At 36.7% G+C, this 21,490-nt stretch overlaps 2 protein-coding genes across 5 annotated transcripts in view; one reads left to right on the top strand and one right to left on the bottom strand.

Moving 5' to 3' along the window:
* LOC145673137 (ferric reductase 1) overlaps nt 1–21,490 on the bottom strand; it is a 209,094-nt gene that overhangs the window by 150,486 nt on the left and 37,118 nt on the right. The window lies entirely within an intron of this gene.
* On the top strand, nt 15,937–20,733 carry LOC145672499 (uncharacterized). The gene has a single exon (XM_081741663.1). The coding sequence runs from the start codon at nt 15,937–15,939 to the stop codon at nt 20,731–20,733; it is 4,797 nt and encodes a 1,598-aa protein (XP_081597789.1).

The following is a 21,490-nucleotide window of genomic DNA, read 5'->3' on the forward strand; positions in this document are numbered from 1 at the left end:
TAATGTTGATAAGCTGGTCTCTAGATTCATAATCGTGTGAAAATGAAATGAAATCTTTAAGTTTTACGTCCCATGATTATGCCGTTTAGGCTAAAGGAGACGGTGATGATGAGAGATGAGTGAAATGGTGGAATGAAGAAAGTGGGAGGAAACGGGAGAACCCCGAGAAAACCCACGAGCACGGTGCTTGTCCACCACAAAGTCCACACGGCGCACATAGGGCCAAAGTATCGAGTTACGACGCCAAAAATAAAAAAGTTGATTCTATTGAATATCCTGCTCAGAAATCATCATGAGATGACTACACCTATATGCCTTTATGCGGAATATGATTAAATTTTATTGTCTTGTTGCCGAGAACGATTATTAGCTGCAATTGCAATATTTGTGTTTGTACTTCGTCATACTTTGATTTCACATTGTGAACCGTTTCCTTTTTCTTTCTTTTTATCTTAGAGGCAATTGGTCGGCGCTAACTTGTTGATGATGGAGTCATGTTCTTCCAAAATATTGTTGTGTTCTTACAATTAGATTGACACACGTACAATGGCACAATGGTACATAAAAGTATGTTGGAATCCATGTATTAGGAATCATTCGCGAAAGTTTGTTTATATATGCTGTGGCCACCGCTACCATTTAGGCCCAATTTATAATAAACATCGATAATATCACAGTCCTCCGAAATGTTCTGCAGTATCACATCACTCTGTACTTGTACTAAATGCAGAGCTCATCTTGCAGTGGAACCACAGCCTCGTTTTCAGTTACCGTAATATTTGCAGGATAACACTTCTTTGTCTCTGCTAGATATGAGATAAATATCTGATCCTTTTTCTTTTGCTCCAAGTCTCATCCATTTATAATCTTCTTTTGGCCAGCTAAGATCCACTAGAAGGCCTAAAGCTTCGTCAGGGTTGCACGGCCATATAGTAGCAGATGATGTATCATGGATCGCTTTCATATTTTTCAATCTTTTAGGCGAAGACTGGATCGCCAATTTCACAACTTCGGCTGCAGTACTCTTGCCAGATTTCACCAAACTTGATTCTACATACAAGCACAGCTTTTCGGAAATGGTATTCTTTACAATTTCCTTCACATATCTTTTCTTACTTCGTTGCAAACTCTCTTCGAACACTTTTCTTGATCTTCCTCTTCTCATTTGCTCCTAAAGCCGTAATGATGTTGAGGGACGCGGTGATGGTTGTAACACCGGAAGTGTTACGTCTTGATCAAGCCACTCCATATGCTTATTTCCCACTCGTACATTTAATTACATGCCCGCCATTTTGCCAAAACCTTTGACACAAATACTTTCATTACAGTTTTCAGTTTATTTCCACGTTGTTCAGCAAGTTCACTGATACCACACTTGTTTAATGTATACTGTAATAATTGTTCATTACATTTTAATGAAGACTATTGTAAAAATGCTCTTTAAATAACACTATAAAGAGTTCACTTCTCTTAGTTTTCATGTTCTTCACAGATCGTTGCCACAGCTGTGTGTAAACAATACGCTCCAATCAGGAAAGGGGGAAAAGGGGGGACGTGTGTATTCCTGTTCTATGTTCGATATAATATATACTGTCGAACTGTCCAAGAATAGTCGCGGTACTCTTTGGAACTTTTTTTATAACTCTCTGTATAGTAAATATTTCTTCCTTGTTTCGACACCGCGCTAGTTCATCATACTACCTGTACTGTATTTACACTAGGCTCACTTGTTAGGTTCACAGTCATTTTAGATGTACACTATATATATCTAACTCTTCAATATTCGTATTGAAATGTTGTTACTGCCACTTTGGGAAAATTTAGCACGAGCTGTTTCTCCGTCAGCAACTCAGGCACAACTAACTGCAGTTGGCCGTTCGAAATAAACTCCGACTTTGCGCACATACGCTGGTTACTGTGTTGCGTTCTCAAAACAAATTCTTACGGTACATCATGGACTGGTATATAGGGACTATTTTGAAGGCATTTCTGATTAGTTTCATCACAATATTTTTTTCTATTTTTGGCGCCGTAATTTCGTTTTTCGGCCTTATGTGCGGCGCGAGCTGGGATCGAACCAGGGACCCCAAGCACCGGAGGTGAACGCTCTACCACTGAGCCACCGCGCCCCCAGTCATAATCGTGTGATAGAACTAAATCTTTTAGAATTGAAGCTCTGACGCTATCCATTCCACCGGCGGATCCAGAAGGAAAAGATTTAATTGCTTTCAATAATTCAGTTGATGATACTTTAGTTGCTGATGCTGATGCCTCTGGAGGTTCAGGGATGGCTAATAAATGTGAGTGAGCTGGATGTTTTGCTCTGAGTGCTTCTAACAATGAATTATCTGGAGTTGCTATCGAGTCTTCGGATGTTAATAGTCTTACTGCTCCTCTAACATCACCGTCCGATAGTTTATTTTCAATGTTCTTGCTGTGGAATGATGTGGATTTTGACAAATCACGAACTTTGTATAATTTAATTAATTCGGCTGACAAAGCTTCTCGATGATTGTCCGACCAGTTTCGTATTCTTTGCTTCACCCATGTGGTGAAGTTGTTAACTTTTTCGGCATATGGGGGAATACAGAGAACCACATAAGGGAAGATTAAAAGATCTAGCCAAGCATCAATACTATTAGTATTAGTGACCTTTTGTAGAACTTCAGTGAGCCATAGCTGGTCTGGCGCCTCGGGGAACTCGTCGGAGTGTAGGAATATGGGACTTTAAAAATATTAACAGTTCGCCTATTTTAGCTGTTGAGTCCGTTGAGTTTTCATCAATCGCTTCGTGCGTTAATATATTTGAAATATAGGTAATGGCACTTTTCGCATTGGAAGAAGATAGATTTTTCTTGAGTGACAATTATATATTTGTAACTACCTTCTTCTTCGAAATAACCTGGGTTAGTACATATAAAGAAATACTCATTGCCCCAAAAATATAAGTATATACAACGTATCGTTGTAAATCTTGAAATGATGTATTAACTGATCAACAGCAATTATCTGCTAATCTATATAATTATGTCAATCGATATTGGTCAATGCACAGTTAATAAGTTAATTATATTTGAATCCTTAATTTCAAGAACTCAGTGTGTAATAATAAATCAAAATTAATGTAGTTAAAAACTTGTTACGAAGAACTATGTCATTGTTTGGTTCAAGCATATCAAATCATTCAGAAACTAATTCAAGTCAAAGGTCAAGAAGGAGAAAAATTGCAATACGTTTGACTAGATTAAATTTTGGTGCTAAGGCCTTATGCCTTATCTTCTCTTTTTTATTTTATTTGTAATTATATTTTGAAAATTTATTGTTATTCTTTCGTTATACTTGATTTTTTACACGTTTTTAATCATTAAAGCTTTTATTCACTGTTAACCTAAATTTGTAAACTTTTCTTTTGCAAGCCACTTATTGCATCCCTCACCTTAATAATAATAATAATAATAATAATAACAATACCGTTTCTATGAGGGTTTGTTAGGTCAAAATGTTAGGAAATGCAGAAAATTTTTAGTGGAATCTATCACGGACGGATTTAAACTGATTTTCAGGACTTTCAGTCAAAATTTGAGTCCAGGATATTTGTCTATTATTTCAAAATTCGTTTATTCCAATTTTCATGGAAAGTGAAAGTCAGTATAATTCGTCTCTATACATCAAACATTAGAGCCTAATTGTTTTTCAGCATTGCAGCATGTGATAATATAAATACGCTACAAAAGTAAAAATAAATTTTCGCTTGCTCCCACGATTTGGGGGGGGGGGAGATCATATTTTCCTAAAGCCCTGGGATACCGCGGGAAGATAGGACTTCATTACCGTGAAATCAGTCTTCATTTTATCATTAAACATTTAATTAACAGGGTCGTGGATTCGAAACCCAAATAGGTCACTTTCCCTTTCAAGATCTCATTCTTCCGTGTAAAAACTATTTTTTTTTAAACACCCGGTGATTCATGTAGCTCACTCTTTTGTTTGGTTAGCATCCTCATTTCCGTTCTTTCATTTAATTTACTTGTGTTACGTCATGCCCATATTGGATACAGTGGCGTATCAAATCAAACAAACTATCTTAGTTTCGGGAACAGTGACTTCAACGGTGATGCAGATAAGGTAAATTCTGGCAGCCGGAACACGAACCCAATATCCCACATATTTTTAAACCTTTATAGAAAATTTGGCGCTCCCAACAGAAACCTCTATTTTTAACTTTTAAATATATATATTTTATATAATAAATATGTTTTAAATAGTAATGCGAACTCTCGCCAGCATAGACATTCCTAGCATTTTGAAATCAACAGGAATGTTACGGGATGATGGCAAAAGACCAGACGGAATTACTTTAATTCCCTGGAAAAGAGGCCAAAGTCTAGTGTGAGATATTACATGCGTAGACACTTTCGCACCCTCATACATAACATTAGCCAGCGAGGAAGCACGAAGTGCAGCCGAGGCAGCTAGTAAACAAAAGCATTCGAAATATTCCAAATTAAAAGATCATTTTTTCATTGCTTTTGCTACTGAAACCATGGGTGTTTTTAGTAAAGAAACAAGAAAATTTGACAAATTTGGGGTCAGCTTTAATTAATAAATCAGGGGACCCTAGAAGCAAACATTTTCTGTTCAAACGGGTAATCCTTGCCATTCAAAGAGGCAACGCAATAAGTGTTTTAAATTCATTCCCATTCACACACAAAATGGATGAAATTTTCTATTTAAAATAAATCCTAAAATATTTTGATAAAAAAAATTACCGTATTGTAAGTTTGGTTGAGAATTGTCAAGAATTATACATGAGAAGCTCAGAATAGTACACGTGTACAAGATGTTCAACATGTACCGTTAAAAAAATTAAATACACATTGTTTATAATTAAAAAATATTGTATAATATATAAAAAAAACTTTTAAACATTTTCTAAGTATTCAATTCTTTTCCCGTGATGCGATTACGAACATCAGATGTGCCAAAAATGTGCACACACATTATATATCAGTTCGGTGTAGGTGATAGTCTGTTTTCTATGACGCCATTTTTTTTCTGGCGACTTTTTACATGTTTACTTAAGCGGAAATACATTTCTTACTCTTGTGAATACGAAAAGTTTTTATTGGTCCTATAAACGCACGTTTGAACCATATTTTAGATTTGTCATATTTAGGCCCGAAGTGATGCAGAAACAAATTTTTTTTAGTCATTTTTAGGTGAATCTGACTTACTGCTAAGAAATTTTTAGTTGCCAGTATTCTCAGAAATATTTGGTCTTTTCTTTCAAATACTTGATCTTACTTAACAGAATTTGAGGAAATCAGTGTGAAGGAGTCAAAGGGCTTGATTTGGGGTACATCAATCACTTTGGAAAAAGAAACCGCTACATCATCAGCATCTGTTTCTATCGTTTTTCCTCCTTCCTGCAAAGATACCGGTACCTGAAGAGAATTTCTTTATTGCATATTGGTGTAAAATATTTCTATCCGAGGAGACTAAGTCAATTGAAGACGAAAGTACAGGTAATCTACATTGAGCACGATCGGATGATTCCAGAACTTCCCCTATCACCTCCTGAAATGGTCACTATTTTTTATGAGTTCCGTTTATTTTCTTTCTTTGTATTGAATGAACATAAATATCCCTCATACTAGAAAAATATAACAAATGTTGGGAAGATTTTTGTCGTAGAACCCGGTATCACTGAGTTTCAATATGCCTAAAGTTAAGTGTTCTAGTAGTATGGTTTCTAGCAGTGGAGTCATTTCAGCATTAGGGGATAGGGGAAGACTACCCGGTAGTACTTACACGCAGCTTTAGTTCTTTCATTAGTACTTACACAAGAAACTACTTATATTAGAGATTCTTCCCCTACCCTTTTCCTTCCTTTCCCGCGCAGTATTAAAACAGAACCCTATGCGAATTGAGTTTCATATCTTGAGACCTATACAGTTCACCTCTCCGCTCCCAGCAGACTCGCGATCTACTACCGCCGCCACTGGCCCCAGTAATGAGTAGTGTCAATGCGTAAAGAACCTCATCTTGAACGGTAGACGAATAACAGTTCTGTGAAGTAACCTGTAAATATTAGAAGTAATGAAATATGCATTTGTGTAATTACGATAATGTAATGTAAATTAACATTAGGGGAAAGTCGTCTGGTATCGGACAAAAGCAGTTTTCGTTATTTCCTGCTTAAGGCGGCACATATCAAGCATTCAGTGAGTTGATCAAAATGAACTAGCCAAGCCCACGGCATAGTGGATTTGTTCGATGAACGGTGTATCTCGTGCTTCAAAGTTTTTGTATTTTTGCGAGTAATGAGGTGCACGGAGATAGATTTGTGTGCCTGCAACTTGTCACAAAATAAATGTATTGATATATTATTGCAATCATAGCATTTATTAGGGTGTATATATATTATAATTTAGGCGTATAGTTGCCTTCGTGTTGTTACAAGCCGGTAGATAGCCATTCATAAGTTGCAAGTCTTTCGGCTGGTATCGGACAAAAGGGAATCGGGTGGTATCGGACAAAACACTGGTAAGTAAACTTGACGTTTTTTAATGGTTTCTGGCTTTTTCAGAAAACCATGGGGAAAATACGTGGCAATTGCGATGAAGAAAGTATAAAGTTGGTCATGGACAAAGTTATTTCCAAAAACGCACGTGTGGCCAGTGCTAGATATGGTGTTCCTTAGAGTACATTAGGAGATCCTGTCGAAAACTGTCGGAAGGAAAAGAGGTAACAGCTAAGCCTCGCTGCTCGTATAACAAAGGCACATTTAGTAGAACGTGACCAAGAAGGAATACTATACAATCATGTAAAGGCTTTGAATAGTTAACTAGTCTAATGCCACTAAGAATACCAGAATTTTTTTAAAACTAGTTTACAAACTTGCTGAAAAACATTATAATCTGCGGGGAGTCTTTTGATGATTGGATACAGCTCAATATGTGTAAAGACTTGGTCCAGTGTGACTTGAACAATGTGAAAATTTTGAAGGCAGACTGATTTATCATTGTGATTTGTGTCAGAATAGAAAAATAACATCTATTGATGAGACTAAGAATTTTAAGATCTATTTTTTTTACTCTTATTTTAGGCTGTATTTCAAAGTGTAATAAAACTCTATTTTGAGTGTAAGAACACTTGTAAGTAAACAGCTAATATTTGCAATTAGTTCTGTTATTAAATTACCTCAAAAGACCAATTCTCTATAGTTTTATGTTTGTCCGATACCACCCTCCACTTTTTAAGAATGCTAATTTGTATTATCTTTAATTTTTTACAAAAATATATATTATTAGTTTTTACCTGTCAAATCACCTTTAGCACTTTGTGTGTAAGATACCAAGGTATCAGTTTGTGCATTAAGTAATTTGATATAGCTATTTTTCAGAATGACAAACTGAAAAAAGCTACAGTGTCCGATACCAGACGACCTTCCCCTATACTGAAAAAGATTGCTTTACTATTTAGAATTATAGCATCTGTCCAAAAATTAAATTCCGATTTTGATGTGAACGACCATTATAAAATCACAAACAACCAATGAAAATCAAGAAAGAAACAGGAGGTGAAATCTAAACCTTAGGTGCGCTGTCTAGTTACCACCAAGAGCGCCTACCATGATATCCTGTGGTACTTGTTTCGGAATCCTTCCAAATTGCTTAGCGGAAATCGTAATTGAATACACAACGGAAATAATTTAAGTTTACTAATTGCTTTCTTTGTGTGTGTTTTAAGAACTCTGAATACGTAGTATTATATTATTTTTGAAAAAAGTAACAATAACTTGCTGGCGTGAATGTACTTTTGTGTAGTTATTAGTGGTTACCTTTTACATGTTTCCTGTCCCAAGACATTCTCACACAAAGATTATTATAAGAAAAAAAGAACTGTCAATGCCTGTAGTTTAACTCCCCTCTAGTGGCGAGTAAATAAAGTCACGGATGATGTTATTTCTTTTATTTTCATTTGAACATTTGCTTCACCACAACTTCGTGCTTCCTTATAATAGTCTTCTGTCTGTGACATTTCCAAGACATGACATTATCAACAAGGATATGATGTGTCTGTAAATTACAGGTTTTACATCACGAAGCAGAGTTGGTCGTAAAGTAACTTTATTTATTTTTTTTTTCTTTTTTAAATTTAATTTATTTACCTACTAGCAGAAGTGTCCGTTTCGAACATGAATTGAAGGGTATGCAACCTGTAACACAGCTGAGTAGTTTTGATTGTCTAAAATGCAATCTCTCTCTCTCTCTCTCTCTCTCTCTTTCTCTCTCTCTCACACACACACACACATACACATACACACACACACACACACACACACACACACACATACATACATACATACATACATACATACATACATATGCTTTTTGAACCCTCAGAACGTGTGACCCCCGAGTCTTCCCCCCCCCCTAGAGTTAAAAATCAAAAGAAATGGCTTCGATCCACGCTATGCGAAAATTGACAGGCAGGCAGAAACACACGCATGTTATTATATACTTCCTTCCTACTTTATAAAAGATCTATATTATCGTCTAGGGGTCCAATAACCATCAGAAAATAGTGGGTTTTATCCCTTTGGGGATTACGGCTTTTGGGGGTATTTTTTTAGACTTTCAGTCAAGCAGCTACTGCATCGTCACTATTTATCCTAGGATCATGGTTCATACCTCATTCTCTTCAGAATGGAACCGGCTTTTAAATGGTACCACTTACATGCTCATACCATATACCAGGAGAGGGAAAAGTGATGTCAAAGGGAAAATTTCGGAGGGAATTTATTTTACACTTTGGGCCCCTCTGAAACGGCCCTGTGCGAACGTAGAGATCTAAAAAAAATCTGATGAATAGTACTTGATATACTGAATGTGTGTACCAAATTTCAAGTTTCTATCTTGAATACTAAGGGCGGGAGAAATTTTATCAAGAATTCCCACAATGCCCCAAATTACCGCAAAACACCATGATCTCAGGTAAAAAAAATTCCTGAGACATCTCTATTTACCCTAGGACTATAATCCGCCAATCATTCTCTTCAGAATAGAACTGCCTTTCAGGCGGTACAATTCACATGTCTCCATCATGTATCTAAGACGGGAAATTCCCGAAAAAATGAATTTTTTGGTCTAAATATCCCTTTTTCAACTTTTAGCCCCTCTGGACCCCCCTGTTTTAACGCAGAGATCTGAAGAAAATCTGATAAATACTACTAGGTAGGCTGAATGTTTATACACAATTTCAATCTTCTAGGTACAAAAGTAAGCCCGCCAAAAAATATATATACCGACAATGTAGCATACTCCCGTATACAGAAGGATATTTTGTAAAAATTCCCTGAGACATTCCTAATTACCCTAGGGTCATGTTTCGCCCATCATTCTCTTCAGAATAAAACTACCTTTCAGACGGTATGACTCACGTGTCTCCATCATGTATCTAAGGCGGGAAAATCCCGAAAAAAGGGATTTTTGGGGTAAAAATATCCCTTTTTCAACGCTTTGCCCCTCTGGATCCCCCCCTTGTTTTAACTCAGAAATATGAAAAAAATCTGGTAAATACTACTCGGTGGACTGAATGTTTGTGCAAAATTTCAATCTTCTACGTGCAAAAATAAGCCCGCCAAAAAATAATGAACATAGGCTTAATAAATGAAAATATATATTTTAGAATTATGACGTCATCACCTCCTATGTCTGGACGCAGGAAAGTGTGAAACCATATGTAGCGTGTTCTACAGTGCCTCTGGACTTGAAAAACAAAAAACGGACGAAAAAGCTCAAATAGGAGAGTTATAACGCAATGTACCATGAAACACCCGTATGGTACAAATTGTACCATGTGATCCCCAAAGGGTTAATAGATAGTATTCTTGTAACCATTTCAGAATTTTACGTCACCAATGTTCAAAATGGCAATCATATTATACTTAAATTTTCAATTAGCCGTTTCCCATATTTCTTATATTAGAAACACTATGCCTAATAATTGTCCAAGAAAATAAAAAGGTAGGGGCCATCGTACTGAATTTTCTCGCTCCAATTTCTTAAACTATAACATGTTGTGCAGTTGCTGCAGTTATCAATGGAACATTTTCTTGTAAAATACAAAATTCTAAGGTATTTTCGGAAAACTTCACAAAAAAAAAAAAAAAAAAAAATCATCCTCAAAAGTAAACTACCCCTTTGTAGATTTTTTCATAAGAAATAATTTATGACATATATTAGGGTTATTAATAAAGTATTTGTTCATAAAATAATGATAAAATCGCGTGAGTGGAATTCTACAAAATTGTCAAAAAATCCCAAGAGCAAACCACCCCTTGTGGATATTCTCATGGAGTGATATATGCAATATTTTAATAATGAAATATTTATTTATGAAAAATGACCAAAATCGCCCGTATCGTTTCTGAGAAAGTAGTCTGAAAAGAAACACATCCTCATGAGTAAACTATACCCTCTTTGTAATTTATTTTCGTAAGGAAATAATTTACACACTATTATAAAGTTATTAATTATATATTTATTTACGAAATATGAACAAAATAGCATGACGAGTTATTGAGAAAATCTGAAAAAAAGAAACAAGATTAAACACCATCTACTGGACATTCTCAGTATAAATGAATTATACTGTATTGTCAAGCTATTAATAAAATATCTATTTATGAACGAAATCACCTGAGTAATTTTTGACGAAATCATAAAAATAAAAAAAACACCCAAGAATAAAATACCCCTCTCGATTTTTTCCCCCAGAGAAATGACTTACAAGTACGCATGAGGAGGTTTTCTGGAAAACGGATTTATAAAATATAAACAAAATCGTTAGAGTTGTTTAAAAAATCACTATCTTTTACCAATAATCAAGTAAAATATACTTATTTCTAGGAATAGAAGAAAAATTCGAAAAAAGAAAGAGTATCATATTGAAACCTTAAGTTTTAAAATTTAGTTGAGATATGTTGAACGGTATGGAATCTAGGTGAAAGTACATCAGGACGAAGCGACAAACAGACTGACATATGTCGAAAAATTACTTTTGTTGGTATCTATGAGTTATGAAACGTGTAAATCCCGTTGAAATCTGAAATTCGAATTTTTTCACGGTCACCAAAGTTTCTTCCCTCCTTTCGTCGCTCGAAAGTTTTTTTTTTTTTTTTTTTTTTTTTAAGGCGTTTCTGAATAGTAAGAGCAAAGGACACTGTACAAAAAGCATCGCATTTCCTCGTCTTTCCGGTTTGGGTGATTTTTGGACATGTTGTAGCTGAGGACCTCCTGATCAATTATTTATGTGGGACCAACTCCCTATGACCAACCCTGTGACCTTCAGAGGTCACAAAAAAAAAAATCACACCATTACGTGGAATATCCTCACTTCCCGTAGTCCAGTATAACACACAACTATTTTTTGTATGCCAAGTTTGAACCAGTGTGACCTTTGGTGACCTCTGATGGTCATAAGGTTGGTCATAGGGAGTTGGCCCCATATAAACAATTGACCGCGGGGTCCTCAGTTACGGACAGACGAGAAAATGCAATGCTTTTGGTACGGTATCCTTTTTCAACTCCACATGAGTTTACCCTACTATTCGGAACAGTGACGACGCTGGATTTACTTTTGGGAGGAGGGTGAAAAGGAAATGCAGAGATTTTTGGGGAACAGTTGTGTGTATATATGTATCGAAAATAATAGTTGTAGATTACTGGACTTACATTAAAAAAAAAAGCATCATGTCTGGGGATGGCAGGGCAGCTCCTTATTTTCCTCTGGCGTCGTCACTGATGCGGAACATCTCAAATTCTGAAGTATACATTTAGACATAGTACAAGTAATGTTACTCACATGCAGCACCGCCGATTTTTGTGAACTTCAAGGGAGGAGAATGTGCGTCAGTATGTTGTTTCATTGTCACATATCCAAGCAAAGATCCAAGTAAAAATATTCAAATTCTGAGGGTCCAAGCAAACTTTGATGACCACCTCGACCCCCAGGATCAACGTTCATGACTCCTAAGGGCTGACATTTTTACGAGATAGAGAAAAAAATATTTAAAACATCTCAAATCAGTTAGCAACTAGTTATATATAATACAATAATAAACTAAAAATGAGGGGCACTCTGACTCAGTGGTAAAGCGTTTACCTCGTGGGGTTCCTATTCGATCTCCGGCTAAATAAGTTTGTGGTGGGCAAAATAAGGTGTCCTGAGTTTTCTCGGGATACTCACGTTTGTGTAGTAATTACTGCGCTGGGCCTATAAGACCCCAATAAAAAATACAGACAGGGCATGTGTTCCCATGAAGGTACGACGTTATGCACTCGTGACCTTCCATTTCTCTGAGTTGTTGCTTAAGACGGTTATATATTTCTACGTCTAATCACAGATTATTATTTGAGGTCAGAAAAATCAAGAGCTCGTATAGGTAATTATCACTGCAGCGAATGTTATATGGCCCAAAAGTAGGTATATAGTCCCTTACTGTTCAACTCATTGCTTTATATATATACTAGCAGCGTTCACCCCGCTTCGCTGCGGTCACCCCGGAACGCAATAAACGTTGTTACTTAGATAATTTTTACTTTTTCGCTTTCAAGTGATATGATAAAAACCATAGAAGATTGCATTAAATGTTCACATTATATCGCCTGTCATTTATGTTAACCTGCCCCGTTTCGCTGCGGTCACCCCGGAACGCAATAAACTTTGTTACTTAGATAATTTTTACTTTTTCGCTTTCAAGTGATTGCAGTAAATGTTAACATTATAGCGCCTGTCATTTATGTTAACCCGCCGAGTGACACGGTCATGCGGGTTGCATATAAATACGTTTATTTTTACCTATTGATGAATAACTAACAAAGGATTCGTACGTTATGGACACTTGAATGGTCAATTATCTCAAGACACTGGTAATTAAAAATTAAAGTGATATGATAAAAACCATCTAGGGTCCAAATCCTAATAACCCCCCAAAAATAAAAGAAATTGGTTCAGCCGTATTAGCGTGATGAGGGAACAAAGGATTTTGTACGTTCTCTTTTATATATAAGAATATATATATATATATATATATATATATATATATATATATATATATATATATATATATATATATATTGTTATCCATCAGGTAGGCATAGTTTCTTTATTATTTCTCCTTAATGTCTTTTTACCTATGTCTTAAGTTCGGAACAGCCAAAGCAAATAAACTTATAAGCTAGAATATTATACTTGATCAATGCAGGGGTGTATACCTACTTTTGGGCCACCCTGTATATCATTGTTATATGAATGAAAAAGAAAGTTAAAATAACGTTATAACTGTATAAATGTAACACACTGAAGAATATGAAATAATATCAGTTCAGAAGCTGTTGGAAATCATAGACATAAGTAGGGATCACAAAGGCAGCAGGTATACCACGAAGGGACGTACGACGAAGGTGGGTACTGGGGTCCTCACCCTCCGAAATACCGACTTTTCTGCAAATTTAGTCAAATTTTTAGGGGTAGATTTACAGAGTTTAATATAATATAATTAATTCTCATACTGAATCTGAACCACCACTTCACTCCCAAAAAGCTTAGGACTTCACGAAATAAATTCCTGAGTATGTTACTAGTTTCATGTATACTGCCAAGATTTTAATAAAGAGAAATAGTGAACAAAAGCAGAAGTTCTCTAAAATTACGAAATAAAAATCAAAGTAAACTGTTATGACCATTAAAGTCGTTAAAAGGCTTTAAAAATACTCTTCCCCATGTATTTAGTAACATATCACATGGCTTCTAGGTCCACGTCTCATTCAGCCTCGGTTCTGAAAAGGAAAGTTAAACTTGAAGAAACAACAGCTGTCACATGGTGAAAATGTCTTCGAAAAGGTTACAGGGAATAACTGTGGCAAGATGTTAAATTTTGTCTTTCCCTAATTGAAAGGCTAAACTCAATCTGTACGAAATTCTGTTAGCCGCATTAGTTTTCCTTGTTTGGTTTTCAATATTAATTTAATCATGGGAACAAACAAAAAAACACTTAGTGTATCCATTAAAAAAAAACTAAAAAGATAATTTAACATATTCAACGATTATTACCTTCATTTAGATATTTCTGTAGGTCATATTTCCTTAAGTCTAGATAAACATTTGCACAGCCAAAACCAGTTTTAGAACCTACTTCCACATGCAATCATATTTTGTTGGCGTCAACGACCGCAGTTAACGCCAAATGCAGTTTCTCCAAGAAGTAATACATTTATCTTAATTTTTGTCGTTGCGAAACTAGTACTATTTTAATTACATAATGTATCGAGATATTTCACCTTAAAATTTAAGAAAAAAATATCTTCTGATACATATATTTGGGGGGTTATTACTGTTATAGTTTAAAGGTTTTATGCTACCGAAAAATCGTTGGATCTCCTCGTACGTTTTTATTCCCCTCTCAAACAATTCATATTTTATATTTATTACTGATTAGGTTGTTTGATGTCCTTTTCCATCATCAAGTTACATGAAACGGGACTGGTTGTTTCTAATGTGGGTCCCAGGCCCGTAGCCAGCCCAAAACTTACGGGAAGCTGAAGTTAGGAGGGACCCGATCCAACCATATGATAGTTCATCACCATATTATAATTCTTATGCAAGCCTACGATAAAACTTTTAGGGGCCAGCAAAAATTTAGGGGGCCAGGCCCCCCTATACCCCCTGGATACGGGCCTGGTGGGTCCTGCCACCAATCATGAAAGTGAATACACAGTTCTAGTCCTCCATATTTGGTGCCTTTATGTTCAACACACAGCAGCCTACATTCCCTGTCCATTGGGATGGGACTTCCCCACACGTACGCTAGTGGATTAGACATTTGTTTCATTCAATGTTCAAATTCCAATACACTCGTTAAACAGCCGATATAGGAAAGATTGGAAATGTAACTGCTAAATTTCTCATTTCTCCAACTATTTTGGAATGAAATTTACGACAGAGTTACAAATGAAATACTGTATTCGTATTCTGTATCAAAAGGCCCCATTTATTTAATTTCGTGTACTTGTGTTCAACAGTTAAATTCCTATCTACTCTGTGTCCGCCAGTGGCGTATTTAGGATTTTGTTTCGGGGGGCTATGCACAGCACATGAATAAGGATTTTTTTTCCTTTGGGTGCCGACAAATTTTAATGAAGATTGCATATAACAAATTTATTTCGGAGGGGGGGGGGATTGAGCCTAATAGCCATCCCTCTAAATGCGCCACTGGTGTCCACCGTTTAGTATCTGCATAATATGTCCTCTACTGCTGCAGTATTACATCTGCTTTCTGCAAGTGAACAAGATATTCATATTTTGTGCATCAAAAAGCCTCTTAATATCAGAGATCGCGACTGTAAGCCCAATTGTTCAGAAAAAGTTCTCTCTCCCTGTTCAGAACTAGCGTTCTTCTCAATAAAAACTAACGCCAGTAAGTAAATGAAGAGGCAGCAACATAAAAACTAATACTTTTTCTTCCCAGCAGGGGTGAGAGTGTGTGTGTAAAAACGTGACACCAAGAAAGCAACGGTAGCTACGTGCATTGTGTTAATATCGCATTAATCTACATAAAATAATGTTCATCTAGCAACTTTGTTTGTATTTTTTGAATTCATATAATCTTGTGTGTTAAAATGCAAATATATTGAACAGTCTCAAAGCAACGTCGAAGAATTATTAAGAAACCAGCGCCTACACAAGGATTACATCAACCAAATGGTCCTCCGGGCCGGATCAGGATTCTACAGTGCAGTTAACAAGGTAGGTAGTGAGTGCATATTTCAATATAATATTATCCTTGTATCACTTATACAAAATAAGCTTGTAATAGCAAAGCCTCATTTAGAACGTAAGTGTTAAAAGTGTATTTAATTTGAGTGAAGCATGACGGACAGAATGAAAGAATTAGTTTTCAAGAGAGGTCAAATTAAGGCCAAACTCACTCGTTTTAAACCTTTTCTAGATAGTTTTACAGAAGATCAGAATATTACGCAGTTAGTGTTACGTTACGAGAAAATAAAACAGTGCTATGATGAATTTGATGCAATACAATCCGAAATAGAAATGTTACAGGGTTCATCAGAACTTAATCAGGAAACGCAAGAAAGAGAGCAATTCGAGAATACTTATTTTGATTTAGCAGCTAAGACGGAAGTGTTCATAAATCAACACAGCTCCAGTGCAAAGAAAAATGAAAACAATGAAGCAAGCAATTCTAATCCATCAGTTAGGTTGCCGGTGATAAACCTTCCGACCTTTTCTGGAAGCTACGATGAGTGGTTGTCGTTCTATGACACGTTTCAGGCATTAATACATAACAATAGCACATTGCAGCCAGTGCAAAGGTTTCACTATTTACGTTCTTCTCTACGTGGGGAGGCGCTTGAAGTAATACAAGCCTTGGAAATTTCTTCTGAAAACTATGACGTAGCATGGACTTTACTCAAAGAACGTTTTGAAAACAAAAAGTATATTGTTAACAAACACGTCAAAGCTTTATTTGAAATGCCAATGGTGGAACGTGAGTCGGCTGTTTCGCTTAAATCTCTTTTAGACAGCACGGTAAAACATTTGAGGGCTTTAAAATCATTAGGTCAACCAACAGAAAGCTGGGATGCATTACTTATTTATTTGATTGCGACCAAACTAGACAATACAACACATAAGGAGTGGGAAAAAACACAATCAACGAATGAATTACCGAGCATGTCACAGCTGACACAATTTTTACAGCAGCGTTGCCAAGTTTTAGACGCAGTTGATAATAAGCGTAGACCTAAAGATACACCCTCAGTTCTAAGTAACAAATATCAACAAACAAATAAGGCAGGCAAAAAGAGTTCTTACTCAACGACAGCACACGTAACGTGTTCCGACAACAATGCATGTCCCAGCTGTAAAGGCTCTCACAAATTATTTCAATGCCAATCATTGTTGAGAAAATCTATAGGAGATAGAATTAAAGAAGTTAAACGTCTTTCTTTGTGTATAAATTGTCTCAAACGAGCGCATAAGGCAAATGAGTGCTTATCAGGTAATTGTAAAATATGCAATAAAAAGCATAACACATTACTGCACTACTCGCGTTGTCCATCGCCCACTAGAGCGAATGAACCACAAGATGAAAGGGAAATAGGTCAAGGTCAAAACACGCTCGCTGCGACCACATCACTCGGGCAGGTATGTGAAGATAAGAATATTCGTTCTACAAACAGTGTACCGCAGAATCTTAGGAGACCACCAAGCGTTATGCTATCCACAGCTGTAGTATATGTTAAAGATAAACTGGGTAATTTTCAAATGTGTCGAACACTTCTCGATTGTGCTTCTCAGTCCAACTTCCTAACAAATAGAATGGTTCAATTATTGGGACTAACAAAGAGTAATAGCGTTGTACACATAAATGGTATAGGTAATGCTAATACAAGGTCATGCCATAGCGTTCAGGCTACAATTAAGTCAAGACATAACAATTATTCAGTCACATTAGACTTCATCATATTGCCGCAAATATCACAAGACTTGCCTATGGTTCGTGTAGACACGTCATCGTGGGAAATACCTTCCAACATTGAATTAGCAGATCCTAGCTTCAACATACCACAGCGTATTGACATGTTATTGGGGGCGGAAGTATTCTTTGATCTACTTTGTGAAGGGCAAATAAAACTCAAGGCAGGGTATCCAACCTTGCACAAAACATTGTTTGGCTGGATTGTAGCTGGAAAAATAGACAATCAACCACACATTTCGACAAATGTGTGTCACCTCTCCACAACAGAAAAAATACACGAGCAATTACAAAAATTCTGGACGATAGAAGAATGTTCAACAAAACATCCATTAAGTCAAGAGCAGGCAGAATGTGAAAGACACTTCAAAGAAACATACCGGAGAGACGAGACTGGGAGATTCGTCGTCAGACTTCCCTTTAAAGAAAATGTGAGGAATCTTGGTAAATCCAAGGAGATTGCAACGAGAAGACTTTATTCAATGGAAAAAAGGCTTATGAAGGATCCTGAGAAAAAAAGGGCATATATAGCGTTCATGAAAGAGTACGAAGATTTGGGCCATATGGAAGAAATAACTAGAGCAGAGAGCGATACAATGATGCCAGACTACTATCTTCCCCATCATTGCGTAATGAAGGAGACCAGTACTACTACCAAACTCAGGGTTGTATTTGATGCATCGTGCAAAACAACTTCTGGACTTTCATTAAATGACACGATGAGAGTCGGGCCTACAATCCAAGAAGGATTATTTTCCATAACAGCAAGATTCAGGCAACATCAATACGTCATGACAGCTGATATAGAGAAGATGTATCGCAACATTAGGGTACATGATTCAGATGCAAACTACCAGAAAATACTGTGGAGAGAAAACCCTCAAGAAGCAATAAAGATATATCGACTCAAAACTGTAACATATGGTACTGCAGCAGCTTCTTTTCTAGCCACTAGATGTCTTCAGCAACTAGCCATAGAAGAGAAGAAGAATTTTCCCAAGGGAGCAGAAGTTGTAATGAGGGATTTCTATATTGATGATCTTCAAACAGGGACAAACACAAAGAAGGAACTACATGAATTACAAGGTCAACTCACAACTCTTCTGCAAAGAGGTGGTTTTTGTTTGAGAAAATGGTGTAGCAACGACACTTCACTGCTTTCAAAAATACCCAGTGAACTTCAAGAATCAAATTTCACCATTCAACCAAATGATGATTGCATTACAAGAAGTTTAGGATTGTTGTGGAATCTCATTAAAGACACATTTTCTTTCTCTGTCAAACCAAGAAACAACCCTCAACAAACCACGAAGAGGACTATTCTTGCTACAGTAGCGAGCATATTTGATCCCTTAGGATTAATAGGACCAGTTATTCTTAAGGCAAAAATATTTCTGCAACGTTTGTGGGAATTAAAATTGAATTGGGATGAAAAGGTTCCAGCCCCATTGCATTCAGAGTGGGAAACTTTTGAGCAGCAACTTCAAGATTTGGAATCTCTACATGTTCAGCGGAAGGTTATTCAAGAAACACAATCGCAGGTAGAAATTCATGGATTTTGCGACGGATCTCAGAGTGGATATGGAGCTTGTATATATGTAACATCTAGCACAAAAAATGGAAAATTCACAGCAAACTTACTATGTTCAAAATCTCGAGTAGCACCTTTGAAGAAGACAACTATTCCTCGTCTAGAACTTTGTGCAGCTTTGTTACTTTCACAGCTAACTCAGAAAGTAATACAAGCATTACATTGCAAGATCGATAAGGTTGTTTTATGGTCAGATTCCACCATTGTATTAGCATGGATAAGAGGACCTTGTTCTCAATGGAAGACGTATGTTGCAAATCCTGTAGCGGAAATTCAACAGCTGACTTGTAACTATGAATGGAGACACATCAGAACAGAGGAGAATCCAGCAGATCATATATCGAGAGGATTAACACCGTCAGAAATTCTTGATAATGAATTATGGTGGCATGGGCCTTCCTGGTTATCTGAGAACTTAGACTCACAGACGAGGGAAGATGTTTGTGACCTAAGCGATGTTCCCGAGCGACGAAAGAATACAGCAGTGATGGTTTCTACAACACCGTGTGAACTCTTAGACAGATATTCATCATTAAGAAGATTGCAACGTGTAACTGCTTATTGCCTACGATTCACACACAACATGAGAAGATCTAATTGTGACAGACAGCATGGGCATCTTACAGTAAGTGAATTACATGAAGCACTCGAATGTCTTATTAAACTATCACAGCAACAAGCATTTCACAAGGAATTAAATGCGTTGAGATCAGGAAAGGAAGTTGACAACCAAAGTCAACTGAGAAATTTGAACCCATATTTGGATGAGAGGCAAATCATCAGAGTCGGAGGAAGATTAAATGCAGCAGATCTTACTGAAGGACAGAAACATCCTATTGTACTTCCAGCTAACTGCAACTTGACAAAGTTAATCGCTCAAGAAGAACATAAGAAGCTATTGCATGCCGGGCCTCAATTATTGTTATCATCCTTGCGACAATCGTATTGGCCAATACGTGGACGAAACTTGGTTCGTCAAGTTGTGCATCAGTGTGTCACATGTTTCAGAAACAATCCTAAAGATGGTAAACAGATGATGGGAGATCTACCAGCTGACAGAGTTCAACCAACAAGACCATTTCTTCACAGCGGCGTTGACTACTGTGGGCCCATTTACCTTAAATCGAGTAACCGAAGGGGAGCCAAACTCCATAAGGCATATATAGCACTTTTCGTGTGTTTTGCGACTAAGGCGGTTCACATTGAACTTGTTAGTGATCTAACTACAGAGGCGTTTATTGGAGCATTAAAGCGATTCATGGCTCGTCGAGGAAAATGCGCTAAACTGTATTCTGACAATGCAAGTAACTTCGTTGGTGCAAAAAGGGAACTACAAGAATTGAAGACTTTATTTGAATCAGAACACCATAAAGAAAAACTACATAATTTTCTAGCGGCTGATAACATCACGTGGGTTTTTATTCCAGCAAGATCACCAAACTTTGGAGGCTTATGGGAATCATCAATTAAATCTCTAAAATACCATTTAAAGAAAGTTGTGGGAAATGCTTCACTCACCTACGAAGAGATGAACAGTATTTTGACACTGATTGAGGCTTGCTTAAACTCTAGACCCTAACACCATTATCAAATGATCCAAACGACCTACATCCTTTAACACCTGGTCATTTCCTAATAGGCGACGCACTCACTACCATGTCAGAACCTAACTTGAAAAATATTCCTGTCAACAGACTTTCGAGATGGCAATACATACAACAACTTCATCAGCAGTTCTGGTCCAGATGGTCAAAGGAGTATCTATCAAGTCTTCTAGAACGATCCAAGTGGAGAAGAAAATTTCCCAACCTTCTGGAAGGTGATTTGGTGCTCATCAAAGAAGATAACATTCCACCTCTAAAATGGAAAACTGGACGTATTGTGCAATTGTTTCCTGGGAAGGACGGAATAGTACGAGTGGCGACAGTGAAAACTACCAGAGGTACAACAACAAGATCTATTCGTCAATTGTGCCCGCTTCCTAAGCAGAGTTAATGTGTTGGTGTTATTCATAGTGTATACATTGTGTGATTCATAGTGTGTTGTGTTGTGTGTGCATTATTCTGTTTATGTTTATATCATTCATTCATAACTTGTGTTATCTATTGTTGTGTATATTAAGTTCATGAACCAAATTAATCATTCATAGATTTGTTGAAGGAATTCCTTCAAGGCGGGCGGTATGTTCAGAACTAGCGTTCTTCTCAATAAAAACTAACGCCAGTAAGTAAATGAAGAGGCAGCAACATAAAAACTAATACTTTTTCTTCCCAGCAGGGGTGAGAGTGTGTGTGTAAAAACGTGACACCAAGAAAGCAACGGTAGCTACGTGCATT

The sequence above is a fragment of the Thermobia domestica genome, chromosome 16, assembly GCF_964235325.1.
Source record: "Thermobia domestica chromosome 16, izTheDome1.hap1.1, whole genome shotgun sequence".
NCBI lineage: Eukaryota > Metazoa > Arthropoda > Insecta > Zygentoma > Lepismatidae > Thermobia > Thermobia domestica.

What these genes read in the sequence shown, in the direction of transcription:
- LOC145672499 (XM_081741663.1), top strand. Translation starts at nt 15,937, where the DNA reads ATGACGGACAGAATGAAAGAATTAGTTTTCAAGAGAGGTCAAATTAAG.